The sequence below is a fragment of the Notolabrus celidotus genome, chromosome 3 (assembly GCF_009762535.1).
Source record: "Notolabrus celidotus isolate fNotCel1 chromosome 3, fNotCel1.pri, whole genome shotgun sequence".
Taxonomy (NCBI): Eukaryota; Metazoa; Chordata; class Actinopteri; order Labriformes; family Labridae; genus Notolabrus; species Notolabrus celidotus.
In genome coordinates this window covers 13,643,698-13,664,453 of record NC_048274.1, presented here as the reverse complement: position 1 = coordinate 13,664,453, position 20,756 = coordinate 13,643,698, and the positions used below count along the sequence as shown (strand labels likewise).

Below are 20,756 nucleotides of genomic sequence, written 5' to 3'. Positions count from 1 at the left end.
CTCAGAAAGCATTTTAAGTATTTTGGGAGGAATTTAGGTTCTAATCTTAGACATGTTTTCATATTCCATATGGTTCAAGCCTGGAGGTTTGACATGGATGCATTGTGAACCCTTTGTGGGTTTAAGAGACGTTTGTGTTAGGGTAGTTGTGATAGTCACTACACCTAAGGGGAAATATGTACATAGTTTTTGTTTTTATACTCAATTAAAGGTAGCAACTCTGTGATTATATGTTGAAGAAGTACACAACTTTTTGAAGCTCTTGTATCAGACAAAAACTGCAAAAGGTGGTGAAAGTTTTTGTTTCTTTATTTCAAAGTAGAACCTGTAAAGATGCTAATTCAACACTGGTACAGGAGGTAGTGGTTAAACTTGTTTTTTCAAAGATTGTTCAATTTGGTACAGATTTTAAAACTTTCAGTTCTTTTAATAAAGATGCTGCCTGGCTATCTTTCACAGTGCTCCCAGCTTTGTACCATCAACATGAATGAGATATTATTTTCAGCGTGTGTAAAACTTTAGATTTGACACATACATTGTCTGTGCATCACAATACTGCAAACACTATTATATATAGATCTTTTGTTTGCTGACTTTTTCATTCAAATGTAAGTGTAGATGAAATGTGCTTTAATTTTCCCTTTCATGCACGGTTTGCTTTGTGAGCCTGTGTAAGAAAAACAATGCTGGCAGTTAAGACATGTCTTATTCAATAGAAGAGATTTCTGATAATGATGACACTGAACAGTTCCAGGCCTGGATAGATGCTTCTCACATGTCTAACTTCTTGTGTTACTGCAGGATGTTTTGATTTACACTAGTCAGGTTAAAAGCTGGAAAACAATCCAGACCTTTTGCATACCGAAGTTTTTTTATAAAGTGTAGAAAAAAAAACTTCATCACGGTGTTTGAAGCCCAGCCTTTGTAAAATGTCTTTGATATTCGAACTTCTATTTTAAATGAGGCTGAGTTGTTTGTGCTCTTTGAAAGGGCGACACTCTTCTTTGATGGGAGAAATAATGATATGCATGCCTGACTGAATATGGCTAAAAGTATGTTTTAGCACATCAAAATAAAGCACTTTAAAAAGCATTAAAATGAGCTGGCCGATTAATAATTCACTCATACCTGTGGTGCACAGGAAGACGACTCTTCGCATTAGGATTCCTCCTTTTTGAAAGGCATGCAATTTGATACAAGCATATTCAGTTCCTTTCCTCCCCTCTGTCAGTCGCTAATCACCAAATAAGTGTGTTTCTGTGTTTTCACAAAGGAAATATGTGCTTGCATATGAAAAATTTACAGCTTCCCAGCAGCTTATTAGAAACGCTTAGTTAAAAATAGCATGTGCATTAGGGAACCAGGTCTGAGGTTCTGTTTGATGTCAGTGAAAAGGTGGGTGGGTAAGGTGGGGTGTGGGGTTCAAGGCTGTGTTGTCAGCGAAAGCTCGACAGCTGTAGTTTAATGGAAGGGTCCTTTTTTTTTGTACTTCAAACTTTTTGAGATGATGAACACAATGCCCATTCAGAGTGAGAGCAGAAAAGCTATCTTGTTGGAGAAAAAGCAGGGAAGACCTCACAATGCATTTGGTAAACAGAGGAGCGCTTGTTTGGCTGCTGATTGTCTGAAGATGTTTGTACAGTCGGCACACAGATGGCGTGCGTGTTAGAATGTGGTGTATGAGCATCCCGGCCAACCTGTTATTTATCTGAAAGGTGTTCAGTCTCCCACTGTCTGAGGCGGAGCTGTTTCTAAGGTCCATCATTAGAACTACTGAAGTATTTCTTCTCATCATTGTCATGTAGCTGTTGGAACAGAGCACAACATTGTTCCTTTACAAATGACAGTCACTGTCAGACAGACAGCATTAGCGCTCACAGAAAAAAGGCTTCTTCCCTTTTAAAGCCACTGTCAATCTTATTTTCTCTTTCTTGTTCCACAGCTCCTCACTATTCATTAAAATCATTTAGAGGTACATCAGAAGCCTTTGTAAAATGCATATGTATTCAGCATGTCACCTCCTGAAAGATGCCTTCATTATTCTGTTGTTTTTTATTTATCTCAAAGATAATACTTAAATGTACATGCACAGGCACTCAGGCATATGTTAGTGTCATATACCTCCATCCTGAAGGCAGCTTGTGGAGCAGGTTTTTATGATTTACAGTATAAAAACAAAAGTATGCATCCTGACAGACCAAAATGCAAATTTCTTATTTTTGAAAAAAGAGTGATTATAAGCAGAATACTGTAATCTTAATCTATTTGGACAGTGGTATTCGTGTTGGAGGTAGCTGCGATTAAATCATCCTGCATGATTAGTAATTCAAAGGGTCATTTGTAATGCTAGGTATGAAATATGTATATGGATAGCCATAAGCCCCTTCCTCTCTCCTCACACCTTCTTCATCAAGCTGAGACAGCACTGGTCAAAAAGAGGAAGATGTTCTGCAAAAGGAGGAGCGGGATGCTCACCTTCATTAAAGCAGGAGGTGTATTTATGCAGCAGCTGAATGTATGGGGATGCAGCAAGGAGGAGGAAGGCAGGGAGTGGAGGGGAAGATGGGAAGGTGAGGAGAGCAGAAAGAGGAATTGTTAATACACCTGCAGAGTCGGACACAATGTGATTTGACTTTTTTAAATACCTGTATGGGAAAGGTTGTATTTGAAAGTTGAGGGCTTTGTCGGATGATGATGATGAGGAAGAGTGGGAGAAAAATGGTTCTGTAGTTTTAGCGGTGGGAGAGGGTAATCCCCTGAAACTGAGCTCGATAAATAATTCTTGTCACAGCTCTTTCTAACATTAGATTTATCTGGTGGATGCAAAGGGGGCAAATGGTTTTTGAGCTTAGGGTCACCCCCATGTTCAGACAGTTTGAAGGAGATTAAATCAATTACAATACTTACTGAATACAATGAACATGAGACATACTACAATATGAATTATGTACTCGTAAACAAATGTACATATGTTTGTTTTTATTTAAATCAATGCTTGATCAACTGTGTTTACAGTCCTCATAATTATGGTAAGACTGTATTTTTATAGGGAGCGTTCTGAATCAGATCACTTTGTTGAGTTTTTCTCATCATATGCAATAGAACAAGGAAGCTTTCAATATCTGAAGCTGGTCAGAATACGATAACATAGGACTCAGGTTGATAAGGGCTGAAGTGAAGACGCAGGATGCATCAGTAACGTATGTATCTGTGAAAATGAGGATTTACTGTATCTATAATATGATGAAAATTGTTGTTCTTAATTAATGCCTTTAACAAAGTGATATCACAGACTTTTTTGACATAGAAACAAACCATAACATTTATTGTTGTAATTAGTGAAGGCATTCATGGAATCACTTTCTGTGCTGGACTTGTTTTATTAGCTTGACCTTAAATGTTATTTTTGAGAAGGTGTTAGTGTGTATGAGTATTTTGACATAGTTTTGTGGAGCACCAATTAAAGGTGTTCATGTTCCAGTTCAACATTTGATTAGTGGCTGCACGCTGCTTTTACATTGTCTGTGTATAAATAGTGCATATTGTGGTATTTTCAGATAATTATGCTTAAAATGTGCCCCTAACAGCTCACAAATTGAGCTTGATTAGTAACACTAAATGTATGAGGACTGTGTTAATGATTTAGCATTTTAGGATAAACACCTCAGGCAGGAGTATTGCTTCTATTATTTCGTTTACATATGTTTATAAGTATTTACTGTAGACTTGTAGAAATGTACAATATTCAGGATGAGATATCAACACATTTTGATTTGCTTATTTTATAACATATTAACTTGATTACTAGTTTTCTTTCACCTTCCTCTGTAGGATGCTCAGTGCTGGTTACTCCTCTCTCCATGCAGCTCTAGTTTTCAAATGTGCTTCAGCATGCACATATACACATTCAGGTGTGTTGTGTAAAGCAAGAGCAGATGTTGTGCTGTGCCATGTAGATGCTGCATTCCGTCTGTATAATAAAGATGATGATTAGCATCCCCTAGACCCAGCACAGTGGCATTGCAGTTTGCTCATTTTTTACTGTGCCCTGTAATTTGCTGGGAGTTTCTCATCCAGGATCAGACAAACCAAATGTTCTGTTTGCTGCACAACAGTTTAGACATAGCTGAAGTTGATATGAGCCTTGATTAAAGTTGAAAATGCATGCTTATGGTTAGTTACAACCAAATTATTCAAGTTTCTGTTATTGTAACTCCAAACAGGAGACATTCAGCGCAGTGGTGATTTGTTATTGCTTTTCAACCCTAAGTAGTGCGAGAAATCAAGAGACAGAGCGCTGAAAATGTTTACATATTCATATCACGTCCTTTGAGTGCTCGTCATCCCTCAAATTGTAATTCCTTTTGTCTTTGAAGATAATAGGCCATAAATTGTCCTTGTTTGCGAGCCAACTCCCTGAAAGCTCAGTGTTTATGAGTTTTACCACGAGGTGTCTAATGGCCGAGCAGCAGTATTGTGTCTCTGAACGTCCTGTAAAGGTGAACGCTGTGTCATCCTGTTGTTCAGCAGCCTGAAGATTAATAACACCTCTGCTAATTAATATTCCTTCTCAATTTCTTTATCTCAGATTTTCACTTCTTGCAATCATGTCGTGGGGCTGCATAGCACTGTCTCAACGACGTGAAGTGTTTTGTTCTATAAATGCAAATTTGGATTGTAATAGGAATAAGAAATATGACCAGGGAGTAATAGGAAATGATTTCATATGTACCTTCAATATCTTTAGTTCAAGGTTTCGGTTTTCTCTTCTTTTAAAATGAATGCATAATAATTACCTGAGAAGTATAAGATGAACACTTTCTGCCCTTTATTGCTCTGGGCTCTGACACCGGCTGCAGATTAAAAACCTGGATAGATATAGGAAAAAGGGAAAGACAATATTCAGGTATTGTTAGCATATCATTCAAAGAGAATGGATTTAAGCACTTGGGGAGTAGAATCATCTCCATATTAATGGCCAGCTTGCAGAGGGAATAGAGGTCAGGCTTTTCTACATTTCAAGCAGCAGAGGAGCTTCAGGAGCCTTCTGCAGTGTGAAGGTGAAAGGTTTTCAGGAGTTTAGGATCAGGGGACACATTTCTCACGGAGCGCACCACTGACAATCTTTGGGTTTCACTGTGCAGAGAATGTGTGTGTTCAGTTTGAGTTTGATTGTCAGACTGTGGTTGTTCCGGGCAAAGTGACAGTAAAGTTATGCAGCCTGCTGGCGTGGACCTGCTGGATGATAGGTTATGTTTTTTTTTTTTTTTTACAACCAGAGGCCTAAAGCTGCCACGGCCAGACAGGAACTGTGGTAATGAGGGGGCAGAGGCTCCGGAGATGATGAGGACCCCATGTCAGTCAGTCAGTCAGTCAGTCAGTCAGTCAGTCAGTCAGTCAGTCAGTCAGTCAGTCAGTCAATAGGAGGGGAATTCCCCAAACCAGGAATCTTTCCCTGTCTCCCACTTGCTTACATGTTTTAGTTTTTTTCTACTGTAACTAACATTTTAGAAAGTATATGACATTCTTCAAGGACAAAACAGATAAATGGCAGCTGTGATTGCACTCCTGGAAGATTTCAATGGCAGATAACCCATCATGGTTAATTCAGTCTGTGCTGTGTCAGTCACTCTGTCCAGCCACCATCTTTTTTTCCCCCTCTTTTAAAAGCACAACAAGACTGTGATTGCTCCAGAGACCAGTACAGTGTGCTGACAGCCGCCCTTTGCTGCTTCAATAATACAGTCCAGCTAGACGAGGTGAGACAAGGTGCCAAAGTCCAATTCACTTACGGGACTCGACAGCACAAAAGCCTCTGGTTTACGGAAAAGGGGCATGAATTAATAATCACCTAATTGACTCTTAGTTTTTTTTTTTTCTCCACTCTTGCGTTGCCTTTTGTGCTTTCAAACAAAAGCCCACCCGATGTATGTGTCAGAGAAGGTTTGGTGTGGATGAGAGGGGGTATGTGTGAAATGACCAGGCCGAGGAGAGAGGTCGGGGTAACAGCAGCTAGAATCCTGACAGACATTTAGGTCATTGACAGAGGGAGAGCATGAGTGGTCCCCTGAGGACGAGCTTTGTTAATATAACTAACCACTGAGGTTTAAATACAGAATTTAAGTGTAGTTTTAGTTTTTTGCTCAGCTTTGTGATTTTAAAACTTGTATTTAGCAGGTCAAATTCTGAATCTTTGTCTTATTTTGTGAGTTTTTGTCTGCCATCCAAGAAGTCCTGCGAAGAGGAGATAACGCATATATATGCAGATTACCTTAAATGAAACAAGCATGTCAGAAATCTAGTTTGCCATTGTTTGTGTCTGTGAAATTAAGAATAATCTGAATAAATCTCCAATTATAAGGTTATTTTTGTTTAAAAATGACATCATCAGATATATTCCACTGGCCTTTCAAGGCAAACATATAATTGAAGTGCATGCTACATGTTTGTATACTATATGTGCATTTGAATTATTACATCAAAGCCTTTAAAAGTTACACTACAGTCTTACAAAGCCTTAAACAGAGAGACTGCAGTGATATAGACTGAGTATAAAACATTTCTCTATCCTCTCCAAGCTGCATCCAGCAGCATGAACAGTGTCAGAAGGTGAAATTCGGCCTCACTGATAGTTATTATCAACCATGTTTGACGTCCATAGCATATCTCAGTGTTTTTTTCCTCTTTCTTGGCAAGAAATAGTTCGTGTAAGAGTCCTTTACCTGACCCCATTAGATCCCAAGTTTTTGGTCACTGGTTCTGATTGCACATCCGTGTGTTTCACATGTGCTTGGGTAGCAGTGTCCAATCTGCCATATTAGCCTCTACACAGAGACAAAGGCTCCAAATCTGTTAACTCTATTTCATTTCAAGCTTTTCAATGTCTCGGTCACTTTTTCATCACTTTTGACAAGAGAAAACAGGATACAGTACTTTGAGGTTAGTCATGGTGTAGAGTTCTCGAGAAGGCGATTGATCAGATTTATGGAGTCCTAATTGGCCGTGACGATGGAGAGACTGCGTGTGAGTAGGCCTCCCCGGTCCTCCATCTGCCCCCCCTGCTCCCCTCCTCTCTTAGAGTCCCTCACACACATAAACATAACACACCATGAGATAGAAAGCTGGTGTTGGTCCCTGCACAGCCACTTGTTTCACCTCTCTGGTACTTAGTGAGCAAATGTGAAAGTGGAATATACTTCTAATCAATTATGTTTATCCTCTTAATCAAGAGGCTGAGAGGATACTCGTGTGTGCTTAATCCATGCTTACTTTCTGTGCTGTACTTTCTAATTGTGGCACATGCCCTGCACTACCTGCTCTAATTAACACAAAGTGGGCTCTTTTCACTCTTAAAACTTTAAGTAATAAGATATGATGAGTAATTAAACTTGTAGAAGTTTCTAAATACTGTTTGTCTCCTTCTGTCAGTGCACTAATGCAGTTCCACTTTGTTGTTGTCGTCCTTTTTGCAGTGACGGGCATGTTCTTAAAAATGCTGCAATAAGATAGTAATACTTTTAACAGATTGTGTTGTGTTTAGGTCTTTTTTGTTTGTTTTCTTATCTTATTTAACCAGATTTGACTCACTTTCTTCTTCTCTAGCCAAAAATATCAGCAACACATAGATTCAACAGAAAACAAACTCATGCAGGGGGTAAGAGGAGCATAAAAATGATTAGATGAACCATTAAAACACAAAAAGGCTAGGACTCAAAAGATTGCACTAACATTTTTCGGCTTAGTTTTGAAGTTTTAGATCAATCTGTAGATTTTCCCATGCAGTGGGTGCAGAAAACTTTGTGCTTCTTTGCTTTGCATTTGATATTCCTGTAGCCTAAAGAGCAGTTAGTTTCTCTTTCCTAATGCGTAACTATTAGTCTCCTGGGGAAAAGTCAAAAGTTACTAATTCTTTAACCAAGCTGCTGATGTAGAGACAAACAGCCAAGACCCAGAGATCACTGTCCTTGTTTTCCTGGAGAGATGAGTTCAAGGGAAGTCCGAGTGGAATCAAGTGGAGCTGAGGAGGAGGTGGAGGTGGAGGAGGAAGTGGTGAGGACAGGACCATGACTGAGAGGTTAATGTCAGGGAATGGGAGGTTCCTTTTGTTTAACATTCCCTTTGTTTATTGGCGGATGTGTTTAATAGGATTGACTGTGACTGGACCCTAATAGGGCCTCCCTGGCTGATCCCGATGTCTCTGGGAGATCTCGCAGGCTGCTCTGTCCAAAGCCAGGTCCCCCACTGGGTAATCAGCTCAACTGCCCTCGTCCTGATTGGAGCTGACATTTTAATGTCTGGAGCAGGAGCGTGGTCAGCCCCGCTTAACCTGACCCCGCCGCCAAACCACACCCCCCCTTTACCAATGCCCTCTGCTCTCAATTTGCCCTACCAGGACTGTACAAATCAGGCCAAATTTAACTCTTCATGGGTTTGTTAGGGCTCGGCAAGACACCTCTTTAAGTTTCAAAGTGAACTCTTTCCACTGGTGACAAAGCGTGGTGCTACTGCAGATCCCCCATGCTGGCTACATGTGGGTTTAGCTTCTCAGTGAGCCTGAGCTTAGCTGAGTTCTCAGCTGTGATGCCTCCCTGCGTGCAGCCTCTGGTTTCTCTTTTGCTTTGTAAAGTGGAGCAGTTTTAAAGTGGTTTGTAGGGGCTCTTGTGTGAGCCGTTGCTCTGTAGACATAAAGAGAAGCCATGATATTCTGTATTGGTATTGGTGACTATTGTGTTGCTGTACTTTGCTTTTAAGGGTAAGTTGATTTATGATTTAGTTTATGAGCTATAGTGAAAAACTTGAAGTAACCATAACAATAAGGGTACCCTGTAGTTACATTTCCTCAAACATGGGAGCTTAAGCATCCTGTCAGTATACTCAGGTATGGCTAATCATCAGTCTGATGCCATCTTTGAGCCCAGTGGCGTGTTTTTATGTCGAGAAAAATCTTCCATTGTATGGCATTTTGTTGTTGTATGCAGCCTTGCTTTGAGGGAAAATCAAGATCTGCTCATGGGTTTGAACAGAGGCTTTCTAATCTTGCCACCCCCTTTTTTTCTTTGTCACAGTCTACTTGTAAAGAACTACAGCACAACGCTGTGGAGAGGGCTTAGCTTGGAGCAGAAATAGCTGAAACTGATAATTTAACTGGCATTCCCCTGCTTATGAAAACAGAGGGATGTTTTTTTAAGCTGGGCCGAACTGTAGACACTGCTTCAGGAAAAAGCCCTTCTTTCCCAATTCCTTAACATTATCTTTTTTGAGGCATGAATCTGACTTTTAACGATTTACAATTGAAAACTGATCATTTCAGCCCTCTTCGTCTCTCACTAGTGCATCCTTTCTGTATTAAACACAGTAAATTGTACAAAATGTTGTTAGGCTGTTGGCTCTGTTCCCATATATGACTGTGTGACAATATCAGGAGGATTTCACTTATATAAAATATAAATAAATATTGAGGTCACAAGATGTCTGTGTACATTCTCCTAAGTTTAGAAACTTGTGTGGTCAGTCCCACCCTGTGGCAAATTCATATTTTCATAAGCTGTTTATGGTGCTGCATGATATCCCGACACTGAAAAGTGGTACTTTTTACGGGGGGGCATGAGCTGGGTAACAACACCTTCTCCTCACAGTCTCTATGAAATGCAGTTCTATCACATTTCTGAAAGACATTTAAAAGCCCTCCATCCACACTCGTAGTGATTGATCTGCTCCCGGGCTGCTGAGTCCTCACCTTGTTTTGACGTGTCTGCTCTTTCTCTCTCTATCCCTCTGTTTTTCCCGGTGTATGTTCAGCGGTGACCGGCCACCAAGAACGGCACCAGTCAGATTCCCCGATCCCCTCCAAGAGGCCCTCCTCGAGGTCAGAGACCTCAGAGAGCCCGCTTTCCTCGAAGCGTCCCAGGACAGCTGAGAAGAGCGCTGGAGAGCAGGTGAGATGTGCCACACAGTTTTGATACCATCGATGTCCTCAGATGCTCATCAAACACTCTCTCTTTGAATTAGAGGAGCCTTGCTTAAGGTTATCTTATCCTCAATTACCAGACCCTCATTATGAGCTCCAAACTTCAATTAAAATAAGAAACGTAAAAAATACATCTAATATATTTGAGTAATTTAGTTAGTTAGTTATCTGAGTGACCTTTTTATATTATGCAGGCTCACTTTTTCTACTGAAAATTATTTTAACATTTCTGCTTCAGTTGCACTGCTAATTGTATATACGGTGGAAAATCAATATAGTATTTGACAGATAAGAGCACTTTGAAGTGGGTGCCAAGAATCTGAGGTGCTCAGTATTGCACAGTGGTCTGTGATCAGAGGGATGCGTCTGCTTGAGGGAGAGGGGGCCCAAATCTTTCCCCTCCTCTCTAAGCAGGGCCCACTCTCCTCACCGCACCCATTTCAACCCTATTAACCCTCTACCCCTCTTTGTTCTCTCCTCTGTCTCTATCTCTCCCTTCACTCAGATGTACCAGTGCCCCTACTGCAAGTTCACCAACACTGACCTGAACCGTCTCAGAATGCACGTGATGACGCAGCACTCTGTCCAGCCCATGTTACGCTGCCCGCTATGCCAGGACATGCTCAACAACAAGGTCCACCTGCAGTTCCACCTCACACACCTCCACAGTGTGGCTCCTGACTGTGTGGATAAGCTCATTTCCACAGTAAGTCCTGTTTCCTGTAAGCTTACCTGATGTTGTTTTTATTTACTGTGGTCAACCAGCACCCTTAGCCAATAGAGTATAAACCTAAACTTAACTTTTATAGCACCTCACACAAAAAAAAATTGCCCAAAGTGCTTTCTGAGGAACAAATTGAGGAAAAAAAGAGCAAAATGTACAACAAAAGATACATATTTCAACACCAAAGGAGATCAGTGGGAAAAATTCAAGTATTAGAAATGAAAAATTAAAACTCTGAAATGCCTAACAAGACAAAAACACAAGAGATGTATGAAAAAACAAGAATTGAAAGCGTAGACTCAGATTAAAACATTGCTTCAAATTAAAAGACAGATTAGAGCCTTTTAATCAGCTGTAGATAATGCCAAGTTTTGAGGTTTTCATAAACGTACATACATAAAGGAGTTTGCTTCCTAGATACATGTTTTTGTTTCCATAACATGAGTCTAAGTTTGATTCAAATTTCTCTCTGTCATGTCAAATATCTTGAATACCATTTCCTCCTATAAGTTCCTGTTTGTGAGTCTAATCCATCAGTCTAATCAATGCTACCTAGGCCTGCATTGTGCTATATCACTCATGATAAGCACTCACATTGCACAGTGCGGGGTAGGTCAAGGACCAGCATAAGGGTCCAGCAATGCTAAGAGGATGAGTCACTCACTTTTAATCAAACCCTCACACTGAAGTGACTGCCCAGCTGTAAGAACAATGTTATGTCTGTCCCACCTTCTTTAAATGCAATCCTTTATAAACCACAAAAATGGTGTTAATTGTGAAATAGCTGCAGACATCCCCTTTGGCTCTTTGGAAATGATCTGGCCTTTAAAGATGCCAATTTCTCCTCTCTTTTTCTTTGTCTTTATGTCAGCATCATCAAGAGAATCTTTTTCAGACTTTCTTCTAGAGTAGTCATGAGAGGGAGAGGAACTCATAATCTGTTTTTTGTATCGTTTTAAATGATTTTAAGAAGATTTGGTCTCTCAGCTTCCTGTTCATTTATTACCACTTTGACATTCTTCACTATTTCTATGATCAGCGGAGTACACGTCAAAACAAAGCCTTTCATCTTGATGTTAGAATGATTTTGACACTGATAAATTACACAAATTAAATAAACAGTTTCTCCGCTACAGAAGAAGCAGTATAACTTATTTTATTCACTACCCATCAGGCAAAAAAATGCCTACATGTACGGACTGTTATAAAAGAAATAAACACTTTCAAAAGGTTTGCCTCAGTGTTCAGGTCTAAAGGAAATGAGATGCATAAATTTGTGTTTGTCGCTTGAGTCATGTGATCTTTTCTTATAAGGCACATTTATTTTAGCTGCAATGCATTTGTGCACCCTCCTCTACCTGCAGAGAATGCTTTCTTGGCCGCCTTTAATGCTCATCAAGGGGAAATAAAATTTTTATTTGCCCTGTTTTCTTATAAATCACTGAGCAAATCTTTGTTCTGTTCATTTCTGTGAAACTAAATAGCTTGCTGGACAATCACAGAGTAAAACATTGCTCTGTCTGCTGCAAAAGCCATCTTCATCCCCCATCTAGAAAGTAAATGGCAAGCACATTAGTATGGTAGACAGCAATATTTATTTCTTTTATAGAGGTAGTAATGTACTGAACCACTACAAGAGGACGGTGATAGAACAGAGGTAATATAACACACATTAAAGCTAGTACCTTTTTATAACTGCTGAATGCAGACGGAGCGGTACTTTATCCTTTTCACATGTCTGAGGAGAGAAGCCTAATTAATTCTGAAATAGGTGACTTTTATTTCTTGCCAAGCATGCATAATGATGCATTCACTCTCCCACCCTTCATCCCTTCATCCACACATCCTCTCTACTTTCTGTCCTCCCTCTTTTCTTACCACCCCATGTCTTTCATGTCTTTCTGTCTCATATACAGTACATATATATATATATATATATGTATATGTATATATATACACAGTGCAGTATATATATGTCATACACTGACACTCCTCCTGCCCTCCCTCTCTCACTCTACGTCTCATTTTCTCTCCCTGTAAGATAGGGGTAATGAAAATAATTGTGCTTCATTAATTCTCAGTCCGGCTGGATGATGGCCATTTTGAACTATGTTTGCCAATTAGGCCGTCCAAATTAAAAGTGACCTTGGGATACTCTGCTTTTTCCACTTATCCTCTAATGAAGCTGTTGTCTAGAAACATTCCACTTTGTAATGTAAATTATTACTTTTTTGTTTTGTTTTCCAATTTCATTTTTAAAGAGCTAGTAAGGTAATAAAAACAAAGAAGGACATGAATGCTTGTTTCCTGCTTCAGTTTTGACCACACTTACCACATAGGGTTGAACCACGTGAAGAGAAGGGTTAATGTTCTCTCTAACCTTGAAGCTTTTGTTACTCCAGAGCGATTGTGCTCCATGTGGATCTGGCCTGTAGGCTATAGGTGATGCCACAGTCCTTGTAGCTGCGTCCTCACTGTGCCTATCAGAGAAGTAATCAAAAAGCATGTGTTAGATAGGATGAATTAGCCAATGCCTCACCCACACAGATTGGACACTGTATCCTCCTTTATTTTTAGTCCCAGTTTCATCAGACCAGTAAGAGGAAAGAGCAAGTCATGGGGAAGCTAAATAAAGACATAGACAGAGGTCTTAAACCAGAACTGAACCAGAGACTGCTTTCTCACCACAAGGCATTCTTCAAGACTTGTTCCCTCTTTGCCTCCCTCATTTCAAAACTGTATCTGATCTCACTTTCACCCTCAGTTAAAATTTGAAGAAAACATTTGTCCGTTTTTTTTTCCTGAAAGACCACTTCAGCCTTGTCAGTGGGTTTTATGTTCAGATTGCCTCAAAACTGAGTTTCAGCAAAAAGCTGAAGGCAGCAGAGGATATTTTTGGTGGGATGGTGTGAATTGAAATGCAGCATGTAGAGTAAACCTGATTACTCTGTTTGAGAAGTTAATTGGACAAAGGTGAAAAAAAAGATAGGGCTTCATCTCCCGACCTCACCCAGCCTCAGCCCGTGATTATTGTTAAATAGAGAACTGTTAATGAGTGATTCTGATGAATTATCAGGTTTTATGGGAATAAAGAATTTATGAGAGGGAGGAATAGGAAAAGTTTTAGGTTAGCGACAGAAATAAACGGAGCATGCTGTCGTTCACACATGACTGAATCCAACTCTTTGAGAGCAGGGAGAAAGTATGTTCCTCTCTGTACTTTTTCAATCAATACTTGTTTGTTCTTTATATATTCCAATCACAAAAGTAAAAAGAAAATCTGTTTTAAATGCATACCGTCTTACCAGCAATGAAATTGTGTTGCTTTTTGATTTCACTTTTACATTTACAGAGCACACAATCCAATTCAGCAATTACTCTAAAATATAATGCAATGTGCATAGGTCGCTCACTTTTTCTCCTTTTCTAAGGTTCTCTTTTTCATTAGTCCAGAATTTGATAGTACCAGACATGATGCCCGTGATCCTAATTGGATGAAACAGAACTCAAATAGGCGTACACTGAAGCACAGGGCTGTGAAAACGTACTGTCAGTGAATGGCAACATGCCAGGTTTCCTTCTCTCCTTATAATTCAAACTGATGTTTAAAATTACATTATCACCAAACAAGATGATTCACACTGAAGTTCCTCTGTGCTTTGTGTTTCCAGGTATCACCAAGTGAAGCACTGCCAGCAAGCATGTTCATACCTGTACCAAGTCCAGAGCGAGAGTCCCAGAGCACCCCTCATGCAACAGCCAACTCTAACGCTGAAGACACCAAGAAACAAGCCGGTTAGTATTCCCTTCAGTGTTACTTTAAAGGAAGTCACTACTATAGTAATTACAGTAGTGTCACCTATGTGTTCTATGTGTAATGATCATGTAATTATGTGTAATCATCACTTGATGAGCAATTAAGATGAACATTATATTATAATTTTATAGCTGTATATGCAAACCGTGGAGGGCAATATTAAGTCCAAAGTTGTTACCAAATAGAATGGAAATAAAGAATCATCAAGGTAGTTTTTTACTAAGAGCTGTGCCAGGAGTGGTTCCATTTCCTTTTCTAAGACATAGTAATAAGGCACAATGCACCTTTTTATCCTAACAAGACCCACACTATGAATGATGGTTGGTAATTACAGATCTTGTCATTCATCTCTGCTACTTTCCCCCCACCTTTCTTTCAACACAAAGAGTGATTTAATGTCCTTTTTTTAAATTGAAGTGGAAAAATTAAACTGTATTTGTAGCAACCTAATGAGATCCCTTCCTGCTGTGGCTTTTTTACTCACAGATGCATCAGAGGCTGACCCAGAGAAAGGGGTGTCACTACCTACAGAAATATCTGAAGCTCGAAAGTCACCTCTGGAGGATCAACAGTCCGAGAGGGATGATGCCACGGGATTCTTGTGCTGGAAGAAAGGCTGTAATCAAGTGTTTAAGTCCTCCAACTCCCTCCAGATGCACTTCAATGAAGTCCACAACAAAAGGCCTCAGTTGCCTGTTTCAGATCGCCATGTCTACAAGTATCGCTGTAACCAGTGCAGCCTGGCCTTTAAGACGGTAGAGAAGCTGCAGCTCCATTCACAGTACCATGTGATTAGAGCAGCCACCATGTGCTGCCTCTGTCAGCGAAGCTTCAGAACACTACAGGCCTTAAAGAAACATCTCGAAACCAGCCACCTGGAGCTGAGTGAAGCTGATATCCAGCAGCTTTATGGAGGCTTACTGATGAATGGTGACATCATGGTCATGGCTGACCCCACTCTTGGTGAGGAACATGGAGGTCTGCTAGAAGATGACAAAGAGGGAGATGAAAGTGACCCAGAGGAAAAACAAAGCCCAACAGGCAGTGACTCTGGCTCTCTTCTAGAGGATTCTGGATCTGAGCCCAAACGGGCTTTGCCATTCAGAAAGGGGCCCAACTTTACCATGGAGAAGTTCTTGGATCCATCTCGTCCTTTCAAGTGCACTGTCTGCAAAGAGTCTTTCACACAGAAGAATATTCTCCTGGTTCACTATAACTCTGTGTCCCACCTGCACAAGGTAAAGAGGGCTCTGCAGGAGTCCACGACTGGCCAGCCTGAGCCCACCAGCAGCCCTGACAACAAGCCATTCAAGTGCAGTACTTGTAATGTGGCATACAGTCAGAGTTCTACTCTGGAGATCCACATGCGCTCGGTTCTACACCAGACCAAAGCAAGAGCAGCCAAACTTGAAGCAGCAGGAGGGATCACTAGCTCATCCAGTGCTCCTGGTTTAAGTGGTGGGGGGTCCAGCATCAGCACTTCCACACCTAGTCCAAGCCCAGCCAGTAATTCAACTACGAGCTCAACCAACCACAGCTCATCTGCGTCTCAAACAGCTCAGAGTACTCTTGGAGGGAACCACATGAGCCAGAGTCATAACATTGAAAGTTTTGGAAATTCCTCAGTAAGCTGCCATTCCTCACCATCTGAGAACCATGAATTAAAAAAGTCTAAATATGAAATGCTGTCTGCTCGGGGGCAACAACAGCTTCAACAACAGCAATTGGCCCAAGCTCAAGCCCAAGCTCAAGCCCAGCTTCAGCAGGAGCTCCAACAACAGGCTGCTCTTTTACAGTCACAACTGTTCAACCCAGCACTTCTGCAGCACTTCCCAATGACAACTGATGCACTTCTCCCCCTGCAACAGCAGCAGTTGCTTTTCCCGTTCTACATCCCAGGAGCAGAATTTCAGCTAAACCCAGAGCTCAGCATCGCTAATTCACTTGGCCCCGCAGGATCCTCGACCGCCTCGCTGCTGGAGGATCTGAAAAACTCGGCCCAGCAGGCCCAACAGAGCTGTTTGCAGCAGCAGTTGATGCACCACCACCTTCAGCAGCAACATCAACAACAACAACAGCAGCAACAGCAGCAGCAGCAGCAGGCTCACTCGCAAATGGCATTGCTTCAACAGAGTGCGGCTCTCCTCCAGCATGCTGAAAAAAAGCATAGATCTTCTTCCTCTCACAACGAGAAAGACAGAGAAATACAAAGAGAGAAGGACATGGCTGAAAAGAATGAGGATTATGTTAACAAAGATTCTACAGACAGCAAGTCAAAAGAAAAGAAGGACATTCAGCATATTTCAATAAATATGAACCATGATACGGGCCTGCCTCCTCCAAGGATTGCTTCAGACGCTCGGGGGAATGCAACCAAAGCCTTGCTGGAAAATTTTGGGTTTGAGTTAGTAATTCAGTACAATGAAAACAAACAGAAAGCTCAGAAAAAGACAGCTGGACCTACAGGATCAAGTGGCCCAGGTGGGATAACAAGAGTGGTGGACCCCGTTGAGGGATTAGAGAAACTGGAATGTGAAGCCTGTGGCAAGCTGTTTTCAAACATACTGATTCTAAAGAGTCACCAGGAGCATATCCACCAGGCTTTCTTCCCATTCCGATCCCTTGAGAGGTTTGCCAAGGAATACAGAGAGCATTATGATAAACTCTATCCACTGAGACCCCCTACACCAGAGGCTGCTCCCCCTCCTCCACCACCTCCTCCTCCACCTCCACCCCCTCCTCCACCCCAAAGAGCTCCCACACCAAATATCCCTGTTTCTGCTCCCTCGCTTACACCTCCGACTGTACCTACCCCGCAGCCGCCAGTCTCAATGGCGCAGATCTCAATGCCAATGGATTTGCCCCTGTTCTCTCCACTCATGATGCAGCCAATGTCTCTCCAGTCCTTGCCCACTCAGTTGAACCCCCAGTTGTCATCTGTTGAGCCAAGCCTGGCCTCAGACTTGGCCCAGCTCTACCAACAGCAGCTTACACCAGCCATGCTGCAGCAGCAGCAGAACAAGAGGCCACGGACACGCATTACAGATGACCAGCTGAGGGTGCTGCGACAGTACTTTGACATCAACAATTCACCAAATGAGGAACAGATCAAGGAGATGGCAGACAAGTCAGGGCTCCCACAAAAAGTCATAAAGCACTGGTTCAGAAACACCCTTTTTAAAGAGCGACAGCGCAACAAAGATTCCCCTTACAATTTCAACAATCCACCAACTACAACATTGGAAGAAACAAAAGTGGACTCTAAACCTCCTTCCCCTGAACCTCAGAAACATGAGTTCTATGGAAGTAAGAGATCATCCAGGACTAGATTCACTGACTATCAACTGAGAGTACTACAAGACTTCTTTGATGCCAATGCGTATCCCAAAGATGATGAATTTGAACAACTCTCTAACCTTCTGGGTCTCCCCACTCGTGTCATTGTTGTGTGGTTTCAAAATGCTCGCCAGAAGGCAAGGAAAAATTATGAAAACCAGGGAGAGGGAGCTAAAGAGGGTGAAAGACGAGAACTGTCAAATGACCGCTATATTCGAACCTCAAATCTGAACTACCAGTGCAAGAAATGCAGTCTGGTTTTCCAGCGTATATTTGACTTGATAAAACACCAAAAGAAGCTGTGTTACAAAGATGAAGACGAGGATGGACAGTACGACAGCCAAAATGAGGATTCAATGGATATCTCCAATGAATGTTACACTCCCTCTGGGTCATCCTGTCACACCCCAATGCCCTCCTCTTCAAGTCTCTGCCCACTTCCACCCTCCACTTCAGCATTCTCACACCTCCCATCCAATGAGAGAGAGGAGGCATCACCAGCAACCACCTCAAGCCTCTATGATGAGAAGCCCAAGCAGGTACCAGAAATGTCTGCTGACCCACGAGAAATCCAGACCTCTATTAAGCAGGAAATTGTGCATCAACCCCAGACTGAGGCTCAATATCATAAACCCCAAAGAGAAGAGAAGATGCAAAGTATTTCCAAGTCCAACAAGCATTCGTCATCTTCCTTCTCACAGCAACAACAGCAGTGTGGTCCCTCAGCATCCCAGACAAGCCAGGCTCCATCACAAAGCTCTCATTTAGCCCTCAATGCACACCTGACCTCTGCCACACAACAACTGGCACAACAGCTGATCCCCTACCAGTGTGAGCAGTGCAAAATTGGCTTCCCCTCATTCGAACACTGGCAGGAACACCAGCAATTACACTTTCTTTCTGTGCAAAATCAATTCATCCACCCTCAATTCCTGGACCGTCAAATTGACATGCCTTTCATGCTTTTTGATCCCACCAATCCTCTCCTGGCTAGTCAGCTACTCTCTGGGGCAATGCCACAGATTCCAAGCAGCTCTGCCACCTCTCCGTCCACCCCCACCTCCACCATGAACTCCCTGAAGAGGAAGTTAGAGGAGAAAGCTGGCACAAGCCCAGGAGAGAATGACAGCACAAATAGTGGAGAAGAACCACAGAGAGACAAACGGCTGAGAACCACCATCACACCTGAGCAGCTAGAGATCCTTTACCAGAAGTATTTATTAGATTCAAACCCTACACGCAAAATGCTGGACCACATTGCTCACGAGGTTGGATTAAAAAAGAGAGTAGTGCAGGTGTGGTTCCAAAATACCAGAGCGAGAGAGAGAAAAGGCCAATTCAGAGCAGTAGGGCCAGCTCAAGCTCACCGTAGGTGCCCTTTTTGCAGAGCTCTTTTTAAGGCCAAAACTGCCCTCGAGGCACACATCCGCTCTCGTCACTGGCATGAAGCCAAACGTGCAGGATATAACTTAGCTCTTGCTGGTCTGCTACCAGAACATGAGGGTATGCAAATAAAAATGGATGCTCTAGAGGCAGCAGGTTATTCTCAAATGGCTCCATCTAACAGTGATGGACAGAGCTCCTCCATGTCACCGGTGAACAAATGCATGGACTTGTCTCCCAGGGCCCTCTTAAGCCCTTCCTCCATTAAAGTCGAGGGAATGGAGGACTTTGAGAGCGCCACTATGTCCTCTGTAAACCTGAGCTATGATCCAAGCAAACTGGACAATGACGACTGTTCTTCTGTGAACACAGCTATCACAGACACTACAACAGGTGATGAGGCCAATGCTGACAATGACAGTGCTGATGCAAAGCACAGCCTTAACAGCGTTGATTACCTGTCTAAGTCTGTGGGCTCAGCCCCAATGCTTGAAAATGATGACCAGATGTCCTCAGGGCTGGTGAGCCCTGCAACAAGCTATTACGCTAAGGAATATGAAAATGAACATATAATTGACCACAGTGAGACGTCGAGCCTGGCTGACCCCTGTTCACCAAGTCCTGGTGCCTCAGGTACTCGGAGCATTGACAGCGGGGATCGACCAGGCCAAAAGCGCTTCCGAACCCAAATGACTAACCTCCAGCTGAAACTGTTGAAATCCTGTTTTAACGACTACAGGACTCCCACTATGCTGGAATGTGAGGTACTTGGCAATGACATTGGCCTTCCAAAGAGAGTTGTTCAGGTTTGGTTTCAAAATGCACGTGCCAAGGAGAAAAAGGCAAAGCTCAACATGGCAAAGCACTTTGGAATAAATCACACATCCTACGAGGGGCCGAAGACTGAATGCACTCTGTGTGGTGTCAAGTACAGTGCTCGCCTCTCTGTTCGTGATCACATTTTCTCCCAGCAACACATCTCTAAGGTGAAGGATACCATTGGCAGCCAGATCGATAAAGAAAAGGAGTACTTTGACCCAGCCACTGTCCGGCAACTTATGGCTCAGCAAGAGATGGACCGCATTAAGAAAGCCAATGAAGTTTTAGGACTGGCACAGCAGCAGGCCATGCAGCAGGGAATGTTTGATAACCCCGCAATGCAGGCTTTGAATCTCCAGTCAGCTTATCCAAATCTGCAAGGCATCCCACCTGTACTTTTGCCAGGGGTTGGCAGTCCCTCTCTTTCCAGCTTTAACTCATCTAATTCAGGTACATCATTATTCAGCAGTTCAGCACACATACTGTAGAGGGTGAAACATTATTAACCACTATTTGCTGATGCTAAAGCTAATGTTTTCTATTATCTCCTCTGCTAAGTAGAGAATAAGCTTTACTGCCAAAATGGAAACAAAAAGCTGTCTTACTTTGATCATATGAAGATTACACAAGCTTATCATAACTCAGATACCAATATAGCCATTATACCCTTTGTATGTTTTTATACAGTAAGCTATTTATATTTTGTTTAA

The 20,756-nt window shown here is 42.0% G+C and overlaps 1 protein-coding gene across 1 annotated transcript in view; it reads left to right on the top strand.

Annotated features, from left to right (window-relative positions):
* The window catches only part of zfhx3 (zinc finger homeobox 3), a 333,992-nt gene that overhangs the window by 306,439 nt on the left and 6,797 nt on the right, over window positions 1-20,756 (top strand). Inside the window, exons 14-17 of the mRNA XM_034680500.1 lie at window positions 9,799-9,935; window positions 10,473-10,673; window positions 14,363-14,486; window positions 14,995-20,496. Coding sequence (XP_034536391.1) covers window positions 9,799-9,935; window positions 10,473-10,673; window positions 14,363-14,486; window positions 14,995-20,496 — 5,964 coding nt within the window. The remainder of the gene's footprint in view (window positions 1-9,798; window positions 9,936-10,472; window positions 10,674-14,362; window positions 14,487-14,994; window positions 20,497-20,756) is intronic.